Below are 13,009 nucleotides of genomic sequence, written 5' to 3' on the forward strand. Positions count from 1 at the left end.
TGTGTGTGAGTGGCTAGAGACAGCTTAATTTCCCCCCTTCCTTCAGGCTCTCAGAGCAAGCCCTGTCAGTATCCATTTCAGGTCCGGTGTAATTAGGGGCCCAAATCGACTTTATCTCTTAGGGAAGAGTGGAATTGGCCTGGATGACAACATTGTCCAGTCCTTCAAATGAAGAGCAGTTCTGGCCTGAGCTGGTTGTTGTCAGGTGCCACTCTGACATGTGACTGACCCTCCCCTAGAGCTGTTGGACTTTGCCTGATACCTGTCTGGGAGGAAGTCTTCGGCATTCAGAGCAGGCCAATCTGTGGATCTTAAATCCAGATAAGAACCATCCTTGTGGGAGACCTTCCTGTGCCTAGGAGTGTTGGATATCAGCGACCAATGTGCTCCTCACAGATATTCGGTGCCCTCAAGCGGCTGTGCAATGCCTATGGGCAGTTAGTAGGGCATTTCATGTGGGCATGGACCGACCAACAGCATCGTAGTGAGTTGGCAGTAAAAGAAACTGGCTGAAGCCAGGGCCCCAGGGGCCTCCCCTCTCTCCAGGGGCACCGGGCGTGGTAGCTGCACGTTTGGTGTGCATGTGCTTCAGATCTAAGCACTGGCTCATGAGAAGCCCTTTAAGTGACATTGACTGCATTGGTTGCTGTGGCAACTGTTTGGCAGCAACCGGTCCATGTTATTTCACTCATGGGCATGTATGAGTTGGGAACCCTCTCTGAAGGAGGGTCGCCAGTCCTTCAGAAAACCCCGTTCTCTGATCCTCATCTGGATTTCGTGATGTGCAGACTTCCTGATGCCCCCACTTCCACCACACCCACCTGTGAAGCATCCTCCCTGGCAGCATCAACAGCTCACCTACTGGGTAGGAGGCAACTGGCAGCAAGGGGCACACTTAATGGGTGAAGCCGGCACCTACCTCACTCTAGAAAACGCTTGCCTCATCCTAGCTAGTCTTAGCTAGCACCAGCCTTGTACAAGGTAGCATCCGCCTTATCCTAGCTACAATTAGCCTTATCCTAGCTAGCTGTTGTTGCTGGCTGGTTGCAAGTTGATTCTTGCGAGCGTTGCTTTTCACACCTAGGGTGTACTTACCAGTAACAAGACACTGTGGGCAAAGGACTGCTGAATGCTCGAGTAGGAGGAGGTGCCACGCTATTGGTGACGCTGCCGCCGCCTCTCTCAGCTCTCAGCTCGCGGCTCACGGCTCGCGGCTCACTCGTTGGTCGCTCTCACCTGCAGCCGTCATCCGCGGCCGTCATCCGACAGCTTGCACGGACCTGCTGCGACTCGCACTGGGTTTGACACACTCAAACGCATAAAGAAGAGCAAAGAATGAGATCAAGGAGAGAAAGGCGGTCACTCACCACCGTCATTTCAAACAGGAAAAAAAAGAGTAAAATGCTGGGCGAGTCTCGTAAAGGATCAACCATGGCAGGACTTTATACCCCTCTGGTAAACAATACACTGGTGGCAATCAATGGAGTATCACCAGGAAAGACATCCAACATCAGCTTCCAGCACAAAATATACATGACATTTTCTTTTCTAAAAGACGCTGGGGCTTATTAAATATCAACAACCCTGAATCAAAAGGGCTTCCCTCGTCACTGCACCCGGTGGTCTTACCCCTGTCAGATACAGTACCATCACCACTACCACCATCACCACCATCATCACCTGCTCTGTCGAACAAGGCTCAAAACCCAAAGCAAGTCAAGGCTAGAACAGCACGAGATGTAAGAGACATAGAGAGCAATAACGCCGTCACAGCTCAGGAACAACAAGAACAAGAACCTGAAAAAGACAAAAGAGCTCAACAGCAAAAGGAGGAAAGAAAGGAGGGCATTGAACAGGAGTCGGCCACATGCTCTGATACAGGGCCTGGAGCTGGAGCCGAAGGCATGAAAGTATGGATCCCATGGGCAAGCATGCTATCGCTATCCCTCACTAGCGATCAAGAAGGTGACCACCAAAAAATCAGACCCACCAATGACCAGGGCAAGTGGAAGACGCCACTAGAGCCAAACATCTTGATTGCTTCCAACTCAAACTCAAATCTGAATCCATACCGGCTAGAGGAACTACAGAACCAAAAGGTTAGCAAAAGGGCAATCATCATCCACCCTTCCGCTCCATGCAAAAATCTCCCCAAACGAAAAACGAAACAGTAGAGCATCAGCCGGAAATCCCAGAGGAAGGAGAGCCAAGAAAAACGCTGAAACCAATGGGGCTATCTGGAAAGGGACTAGGGCGACCAAACATGCGAGAAGAACAGGCCAACAGCCCGGAGAATAATCCACACTCAGAAAGTCATAAAGACGACGAAAATGAAGCGCCCTACCTCACTGCTGAGGAATGGGCAAAGTTAGTAGCCTCTTACCTACCAGATGTACCCGACGTCGAACCGATCACAACCCAGACACATTTTGCAACTGAGGAACACTCAATGGGTTCAGAGGATCTATGGGGATCACTCCTCAACACTATGCAGCTCTCTCTTAAGTCCATGCATATCACTCAGATAAAACGGACATCCAGCTATCTCTCCTCAATTTCCTGGCAATCCACGTCTCAAATATTGACAACACACTGACAGAAATCAGCAATCTCATTAAGAGAGTACAAGATGACACCCAAATTGCTCACTTAAGTTGCTCTTGACCCGCCATCATAGACAAACTTGCAACCTTACCGACACTTATGGGGGAGCTCCTCAATGAGACACAGTCACTCAAGTTGACACTGTGGACAAACATGACCTAGCAGTGACATCGCATCAAGATCCACCGCATGGAGCCCCCAGCTCCCTAGACAAAATCCGAGGGCCCCAGACACAAATCAACTTGATGGAGGTAAAGTCTGATACACATGGAGAAAAGGGGGCTGAACAGTACTATGGAACAGGGCCGCAGTCCACTCAAGAGGTTAGTCGGGGACTAGATTCTTCTCACATGAACCAAACAACTCTCAACAACAAGACATAATGCTGGTGGAAGAAGGCACCGCTGGCCAGGCTACACCAGGACAAGTCCATGGAACTTAGATAACAGAAAAAATAAGGTCCGGGCAGAAAAATCACCGGAAACAGAAGAGAAAGGGGAGAAACAAGTTAACCATCACCAAGAATGCTCCCGTTAAATCAGACTTTCTGGAACCTGCCGCAACCCATAGAGGAGACCAATCTCTGCCAAGCTCAAACAGGGCCCGGGCATCCCCACAGTCCATACAAAGCTCAGAGATCCCATCTAACCAAAGAGACAGCCCTAACCTGAAGACTCCTTCCACCCAAAGAAGTGGCTCGAACGAGGAGCATACATTGAAACCAAGCACAGAGGTAGCACCACCATCACAGACAACGACCTCCTCAGCTACTCAGACACACCTGTTGCGTAATGCAAATACAAGGAGCTCCAATCCAAGCACTAGGACAGAAAACCAGTCCACTGTTAGTAGTGGATCCTCTGCACCACCTAATATAGCAAATGCCCCAGCCAGGCCGAGGGCCGCTGAATCAGCCCTGATGGCTCTGACTAACTCTGGGACCACTGAGGAGCTGCAAGACTCTGGGACTGGCTACAGCTACTCACAACAGGAGGATTCAAGAATAATTTTGTTCATCCCGGAATATAAATCAAAAGGAAGAGGGGATATTTTGAACAGAGTAAATGTTCTGCGACTACTAACTAGCATTAGCAACTTAATGGGAGTTGCCTCAAGTGACCTGGAGTCCATAGAATTTGTTTGCCAAAAACATCTGGCACACCAAGAAATATCTAAAACACCTGGGCATCACAGGACATAGTAGAGAGAATAATGAGGGAAGAACAACAACTGAACACCTGGGGGATCAGAGTGAAACATCAGAAAGAAACAGGTTACCCAGAACATCTGCTATCCGAGCTGCAGTCATATGCCGGCCTCAAGCCTGGGAACATGGGCGCCACAAGAAAAACTTACTCAGTTCTTAAAGATGCTCGCAGCACAGGATCAAACACCTGGAATCCCAGGCTAACGGGTGAGAAGAAGATGTCCTACAACAGCTGGACCTGGATTTCACGAACCATCAACTCCAGACCAAGAAACACCTGACAGGGCAGGAACCCAGCTAACTAAGTACATCAATTAAAGCTCTGCTCATGGAACGTTAATGGACTAGGGTCCAAAGCCACGGATAAAGATCTTTTGCTTTATTTTCAAGACTTTGACCTCATCATACTGCAGGAGACCTGGCTGGTTGAGCCGCTGCAAATGCAAGGATACAAGTCCTATCCCTTCCGGCCCGCAAGGATGCTAAGTTTGGTCACCCAAAGGGTGGTCTCGCAATCTTCACTTCCATTAAAACAATAATTACAGCTAGGGAACTACTTAACACGACAACAACAACTAACGGCTTACAAGCAATCAAGCTGGAACTAACAGGTCTCACCGATAATCAGCATTTAATACTGGTCAATATTTACATTCATCCACGGGACAAAAAAGCCGGTGCCAAACTGCTGGTCTCTGATTTATCAAGGCTACTTGAAGAAGAGGCTATCCCGAATTTTATAGTATCAGGAGACTTCAACATGCTCCTAACATGGCCCTATGAAAGAGACAAAATAGCTGAAGAACAGTCCTGGGTCTGGGGGATTTCACACCAGGAAGCAAGCAAGTGGGGCAAGAAAACCAGCACAGCAAAGAAGCTCCTCAGGGACCTGGAAAATCTGAGTCTGGATGCGCTGAACAGGCATTTCCGGGGAAATACAAGAATTGACCACACCTTCACGTCATACTCCCTCTTTAATAAAATAGTTGATTTTAGGATAGGAAGCTCAGACCACAGTGACCATCTACCAAAAGAGATTACTCTGGATGCCTATGGTACCGCATCTACGGAGCAACCAGTCCGCTTAGGCATGGAGTACACGACAAACTTGAGAAGAATCAAATGCAAAATTTCTAACTTGGAGAGCTTCCTGCTCGAGGCAAAGAATCTTTGGGAGGACAAAAAGAAGGAAAACAAGAATGGGACTGTAACTTGGGCTGAATTCATGGAAAGGCTTGGCACACTACACACAAAAGAAGAAGGGAGGGACGTAACAAGAGCAGCTGCGGCCCGACCAAGGTCTCACTCCCCACCGTTAAGCTTGCAAGACTATCCTCTGAGAGGACCGGAATTAAAGGAACTAAAGCAACTATAAAAATGAATAAATAAAACAATACGCAAACTTCACCAGGCTGGGCCAGACGCTAACCTGTTAGATAAGCTCAGATCACTAAAAAACAGCAAGAAAAAACTCATCTGGGAAGCTCGTCGCGAAGCCACAGAAACAGCTTGGGACAAAATTCTCCACAATGTGAAAGCAAAAAATAGCGCCAGGTTCTGGCTCACACTAAAGAAACTACAGAATCCAACGGCCCTTGGAATAAACTCCCACATCACTGAAGAGGAATGGTTTAAATACCTTTGGGATCACTTCAACAGCGGGCCATCAATAAACACACAAGATCCCCTGGCGCACAGCGGGGCAGGCTTAGGCCAGTGTAAGCAAGACGAAATGTCCAATCACGGCTTTACGTTAAAACAAATCAAGAGCAGAATCTCAAACGCAGACCCGAGGGTGCACCAGGCCCCAACGATATACCACCAATCCTATACAAACGAGACCCGGAATATTGGGCAGCAGAATTCCTGCCACTCTTTTTGCACATCATGGAAACAGAGAAAATACCAGAATCGTGGAAGGGGTCCATTATCTCTCCGATACCCAAGAAAGGCAGCAAAAACATTGCAGAAAACTCTAGACTGGTTGAATTAATAGATAATGATGCCAAATACTATGCAGGATTGCTGATGGAAGACCTTACAGAATGGGCATCGGAAACGGCATCAATTCCAAATAATCAATCAGGCTTCCAGAAAAGTATGGGTACATCGACTAACATACTGGCATTATCACCTTTAATAGATGCTACCAAACATATCAAAAAACCATTAAACCTGTGTTTTATAGATTATTCTGCTGCCTTCGACAGCATTGACAGAAGCAAACTTTGGGCAAAACTCTTTAAAATGAAAATTAAGAGCAAACTCCTGAACCAGTTAATTCTACTACACAGTGACACCTGGATTCAAATGAAGCTAGGCGCTGGAGAAAGTATATCAAGGAGAATCCTGACATCCAAGGGTCTGAAGCAGGGGTGCGTGCTAGCGCCTATCTTGTTTAATTTGTTCTTGGCAGATCTCTTGCCAGCACTGGACGACTGTATTCACCATGCTCCAAACTTCAGGGGCTTTCCTCTTTCAAATTTACTCTACTCAGACGATCTGGTTTTGATTAGCCATACCCCAATTGGTTTACAACACCTGTTAAATACTACGAGCACCTTTTCCAGCAGTAACGGATTACGAATAAATCTGAGCAAAACTAAAGTGATGGTTATCAACTGAAAAAACAAACCACACCACTTCCATTGGGAGATGGAAGGGAAGAAACTCGACACTGTCAACGATTTCAAATACTTGGGCATAATTTTGGACACTAGAGGCACGTTCCTCCAGCAAAAAACATCTATAAAAGGCAAAGGAACCCTGATGGCAGTCGCATTAAAGCATATTAAACAAAAAACAAGCGGCCCAAGTTTCACTCCCTTAGTACAGGTAATTTGGGCAAAACTCCTCCCAACTGTCACTTACGGAGGCGAGTGTCTCAGAGGGAGAGACGCCGACACCCTGGACAGGACAGTAGCAAAGGCAATGAGAATCATTTTTTACCTCCCACGCTACACATCACCAGCCCAAATCAGGCTAGAGTTCGGCCTTCCAAAACAACAGATTGCACGAAAGGGGGCATACTTGAAATGCTGGCACAAAATAAAAGGAGCAGAATCAGGGTCACTAAATGAATTGTTATGGAATTAACTCAATCGGAAAAAAGACTGCGCAGCTCTGACTTACTTAAAAGAATCCCTGGCCAGCTTGGCCTTAGAAGCTCAATGGGGCACTATTGGGGCCCATAAAACCTTCAAGGAGCTTGTCAACAAAACAGTAAAAATGTTGTCCAATCTTAAGGATAAAGCCTCCCTTTCAGTAAGAGCACATGGATGGTTTGTTATCCAGAGCTATAACAGCTGCTCCCCACAACCCTATCTGGGGACTGGATTCACCAGGACCAAAAAAGAAAATCTTCTGCACTTAAGGATGGGCATTTTACCAATACTGCCGCATTTATGACCATGGAAACGGCCACAACCTATAACATCATGCAGACTGTGTGCCAAGGTAAAGGAAGACATTTTACACATTCTGTGCACATGTAAATGCCTAGACAGGGAAAGAAGAGCCATATTAAAACCTGCCTCTAACAGACTACGTATAAGATCATGCAGACAGGCAGTTAAGGCCTGCTTTGACGGAGAGGACATCCGGCAGGCCTGCTATCTAGTACGCTTCCTGGATGGGGCGGGAAAAAAACAAAAGGCGGCAGAGAAGAAATACATCACTATAAAGGACAGTAACCTATAACCTCTTGTGCACTCTTTTTATAGATATTTTAAAAGCGTTTTTAACTGGAAAAGTGCTAACTGATTATTTAAGTATTTTAATTTGATGGTCATAAGTGCAATGCCCTTTTGTCCACTGTAAATCTGACTTAAAACAAATTACGCTCAAGGGAAGAACAATGCCACCGGAGGCTACGTTCATAGGTACACAGAACTGCTATAAGAGTCTTGATCTGACAGATCCGGAGTGAAGAAAATTAACAGATGGCCTCAGTATCTTATGTGAATGAGATAACGACGTGACATCATTGTTTGCTTTACTCAGCTATGTACATATTTTTTTTGTTTTATTCTCAATGATCTTTTCTTTAAGCAAAGGTTTTTATTAACTAAGCATATAATAAATATTGTCTTATCCTAGCTAGCACCTTCCACAATGAAATGTATGTAATGACACCCAACAACAGCACACAAAGGTGTGTTGTTTAAAAGGCACCATATAACCCCCTCTCTTCCATGGATGTGATTACCTTCAAACACTGCAACTACCCATGGGGGAATTCCTTTCCACTGGCAGAATGTATTTGTTTATTAGCAGTTATAAGAGTAACGTGGAATTACTAAATTCCTCCAGTTTTACCGGTGAAATTAGTGTATGTGAGCTATTTTGAACATGTGGTTACTACAAGCTCAATGTGAGTGTTATGTTCCAACACAAATTATAAGCAACTTAATCTCATTTCTCAATAAGCAATAGCTCTAATATGGGGCAAATACCAGACAGATAACTGCACAGGTCTAAATGACCATGTAAGTGTTAAGAAATTGAAGGTTCTTACAAGCCAACAAGAACTAGTGTGGAAATGAGTCGATGGATGCATGTTTTTAGAAAAAGATGATGGTAACTTGATAATGATAGAAACCTTGACTATGCAGATAATGCACATGTGCGGAATCTGGTGCCTAGAGCCCAGTGGCCAATACTTGCCAAAGGTAGGGCTACTACACTCGATTGAATGCTTTTTCTGCATCGATCGAAAGGAGGAGTGCTGGTGTGTGAGAGCGGAACACATTGTCAATGAGATGCATCAGTTGTTTGATGTTGGCACTGCAGCCTCAGTCTGGTTTGATCTGGGTCAATAAATCCCTGTATATAGGCATTGAGGTGTGCGGTCAGTATACTTTTGAAGAGAAGGGCTTGGCATATATGTTAAGCAAGGATATCGGGCGGTAGGAAAGGCATCTTGTCTGATACTCCCAGGCTTCACAATCACTGTGATTAGACCCTCTCGCACCCGTCTCCCTAAATTAGTTGCCTAAGGGTTCCAGCAGTGGGGCTAGTTGAGTGCCAAAGTCTGTGTAAAAATCTGCTGTGAACCCATCTATGCTGGGCATCAAAACCATCTGTAGTCGGACAATGGTGGCAAGTACCTCGCCCACCCGTATATCTGCCTTTTCGGAGTGTGCTTCTGCCTTGGGGAGATGTACAGTGTACGCGGAGAAGAGATATGAGTATGTCAAATCAAATCAAATAAACTTTATTTAGACAATTAAGTCCATTAAAGTGCCAAGTGCCATAAAAAGATTAAAAGAAGGATCAATACAGAAAATGAACATGTGGCCCGTGTGTCCATTGATTCTGCGGTGTAGAGGTCAGTATAAAATGTTTGAATGATTGTTCTATGTCGTGGTCAGTGCGGGCTACAGAGCCTGTTTGAGTATATATATCCCCTGAAGTCTATGTTTGTGTGCCTCTGCTTGGAGCTTACGTGCAAAGATTTGTCCCGCCTTATTACCGCTGATGCAAAATCTCTGTTTAGTGTGAGGAGTGCTAATTCAGCTCAGTCCATGTCAAGTGCCCTGAATTGCTTACGGGCCAGGGTCAAATGGTGGCGCACTCTATGATGCTGGTTCAATTATGTGCCTCCTCAAGGTCTTGCACCTGGTTTTCCAGGGCAGTCCGCTTGTCCTTCCTAGTCCCGTCCCGCTTAGTTGATATGGCTAAGGAGGAACCTTGCTCCACTGCCTCTAAGATGTGCCATAGTATTGCAATTGGAGTGTCAGGGGAGTTGTACATCTGAAAGTGCTGGCAAATCACCTCATTCACTTCATTGATTTTAGATGCATAAGAGAGGCAGGTGTGCTTGAGGCGCCATGTTTTATAGGCGGTTGTGCCCTATGAGTGTGTAACAGCAGCATAATGGGAGCATGGTCCAGAAGGGCAGAGACCCTGATATCAATAACAACATTTGCTGCCCCGAGGTGGGAGGATAGCAAAAAGTAGTCTATGCAGGGCACGTATAACATAGGTGGGATGCAGAAAAGAAAGAGTAATCTCTCGGTGTGGGGTGGTGAACCTGCCCAGACATCTATGAGGCCCACCACTCAAACACCAACTCCTCCAAGTTCATAACTGTCCCAGTCTTTGGGTCGATCTTTCAAGGTCAGCATTAAAGACCAGATTAAAGTCTCTCCATATTGTAATGTCTGAATCTGGGGATGTTGGAACTTGATTAAGGGACCGGAAGAGGAAACGTTCCTGTTGTTTATTAGGCGTGTAAATCATAGCAATCATAAAGGTGTATGTTAAGAGGGTAAGTCGTAACACCCGGAGTCTGCCCGTAACTTCGGCTTGGGTCTGCAGCACCTGTCCCTAGAACTTGGAAGCGAGAAGTATAGCCACACCTGCTTTCTTACTGGGGCCTGATGAAAATGATTGTTAGTCAAACGAGCATGATTTTAGCTGTCTCCAGTCTTTCAGTAGAGGTGCATTACTTGTAGGAGGCATATTTCGCAGCCCATTTCCCTAAGCATCGACAACAGGGCTTGTCATTTGTTGGGGGCATTAAGACTCCTGACATGTGAAACTGAGTATTTAAAGCTTAGAGGGTGGCGTTTAGGGTTGGCTGTGTGGAACTGGCATGGGTAGTGACTATCACTGGCTGGCATGGGGAGGAACTGATAGTGCAGCAGACTGTCTAGTATCTGTGCAGATCACCAAAGGGGATGGGAAGGAAAGGTTGGGGGTAACTAACAGAATTATTACCCATCTTGTAGAAGTGTTGCAGTGAAATCGATGAGGTTTTACTGTGATGCTTCTAGGACTCTAGAGCATCGACTCTTTGTGCCTGCCTCACAGCAGGCATAAGACTAACGAAGGCCCTTTCACATGGAGTGTGCCCCATGTGAAAGGACACATTGCTGGAGTTGCGTCTGTTTTCAGACACACCCCAGCAATGTGCCACTTTTGCGCCTACAGATACATCAGGAATACTGAGTATCTGTAAATCGTTGTTATATGGAGCGCTGTACGGTAAATAAGGTGCATCCAAGGTGTCGCAAGGAGGGCGCGCTGAAAAGTGTTGCATCGCTATTTTCATGCATCGATGCAACACTTTTCATAAATGAGGCCCTAAATGAAATAATGTCCATGGAATTGGCTTCTGTGGGCCTGGGTGGGGCAGCGTCTATTTATAAGTGTGAGGGGGCTGCATATTAGAGCAGCTGCTATTTGGTGTAAACGTAATGAGCGAATCGCAGTTAGATGGCTTTATAACATTTTGAATTGAACAAAATGAGCTGTTTTATATGTGAATTAAATATGATCATTTGTTGTTATAACATTTTGACCCTGATCATAAATAGCCCATTAAATTGCAACCCTTGCGCAAACACCTTTTTGTACACGGATGGCAATTACAATGCATATCACACCAGGGAACTACCAGATGCAAAAAAGATTGCACCCTTTGTTACACTGCAGCAGCTCAAACCTGTCAGAATATGACAATGGGAAAGGTCCAACGTGTACTGGGACAAGCAGAAGTTTGTGCAGAGACTATGCATTAACTATTGCATCCCATAAAATCACACCTTGTTTCGGATTTTTATCAAATTCAATAATTGTCACATTTGACAGGGCCTACTCGTAAAATCTGGATTTGAGCTTGGATAATGCGGTGATGTGATTAGGCAACACAGTTTTCCAGACTTGAGCACTCTCTCAACTTTGCCGCACTCAGAATGGAAACAGCTGCTTCAAAGGACCCTCCTGCCATGGCTCTGTTCAGTCGTGCTCCACTCAGTTTTTCCAGGTGGCCACTAGGGCTCCACAAAGTGCCAAATGAGTGTCATGAAGGTGTACATATGGATTCACTTGAGCATTAGATACACCAGGGGGCATATGTATCAACATCTCCATTTGCGATTCTCAAATAGCGATTTTTTGAGAATCGCTATTTGAGAATTGCAAAACGGGATGTATATAAAAATTCGCAAAAATGTTGCGAATTCTTAAAAATCCTTAATTGCGATTAGCAAATTGCGAAATCGCAATTAAGGAATACCTTCCCATTCATTCCTATGGGCCAGGAGGCCCATAGCAATGAATGGGAAGTCCTTACATAGCATTTAAGAAATCGCAATTTGCGATTTCTTAAATGCTTACACAAACTTAAGAAATCGCAAAATTAGCGATTCCTTAAGAATGCGAGGCTGAAATGCCTCATACATCTCATTTTGCGATTTTGTATTCGCAAACGCTGTTTTTTTGCGATTCGCAGCGTTTGCGAATACAAAATCGTTTGATACATATGCCCCTAGGTGAGTAGAAGCTGTGTAGTGGAGGCCTCGCTGCATAGTGATAAGGGGACCAAGGAGGCATTGACAATACTATCTGTAGAGGGCTATTTTTGCTAGTAATATTGCTGACATCCAGCATTGTTTTAATCCATATCTGGTGCTCCATTTAGGTGCACAGCTGACAGACACCATATGGTTAGGTGTCAGGTGACACTCATCACACACTCATTCTTGTGCATTTCTTTGCCTTCTCCACTTCTGTGAAGAAATCTAGACCAGCACTTTCTGGGGGTTGTGAGGGAGTTGTGAGGAGACAGACATTGAGACAACAGTTACAGTGTGCTGCAAAATCCAGAAGGAAAGAAATATGGCCAGGCAAGGGAGGCCTTAGTTAGTACTTTTGGAAAAACACACATGCAGCCAGAAATAAAGCGCACACATCCAGGCTTGATAGAATGTGCACTACTAATCAAGCTGAATGAGGCACTAAATAGTAGATAAACAGTATACAGAACTATAATCTGGGCAGTCACTGAGTGCTAATCTATAGGAGTTCTCACTTACTAGCAAAGTTGAAATACACGCAGGGCTCCCGCCCACCTGTGTTGTTGGGTTCTCCGCTATACCATGCCCGGAAGTTCCACCGAGAGCCATCCGTCCACATGAAGGTCCTATCCTGCAGACAAAGGAGATTGAAAACACCCATTTACTGGAATCAGATATGTATTTGTACTTATTTGTACTTATTTAGAGTTGTCCTTCTTTGAAATCTCCCTAAAGCAGACATTTTTGCAGTTATAATATCAAAAGAGAATGAAGCGCCATGAGCCTATTGGCTGTTTATAAAAGTTAAACATATCTTAATGTGGCCCCAAAGTTTCCCGTACAAGGCTCAATCATTGCACCAAATTAAGCGAATATGGGTCTATTTAGCAGTCAA

The 13,009-nt window shown here is 45.3% G+C and overlaps 1 protein-coding gene across 1 annotated transcript in view; it reads right to left on the reverse strand.

Annotated features, from left to right (window-relative positions):
• The window catches only part of LOC146831266 (uncharacterized), a 241,633-nt gene that overhangs the window by 184,519 nt on the left and 44,105 nt on the right, over positions 1–13,009 (reverse strand). The window contains exon 4 of the mRNA XM_085603865.1: positions 12,634–12,745. Coding sequence (XP_085459991.1) covers positions 12,634–12,745 — 112 coding nt within the window. The remainder of the gene's footprint in view (positions 1–12,633; positions 12,746–13,009) is intronic.

Source organism: Triturus cristatus, chromosome 5_1 (assembly GCF_964204655.1).
Source record: "Triturus cristatus chromosome 5_1, aTriCri1.1, whole genome shotgun sequence".
Taxonomy (NCBI): Eukaryota; Metazoa; Chordata; class Amphibia; order Caudata; family Salamandridae; genus Triturus; species Triturus cristatus.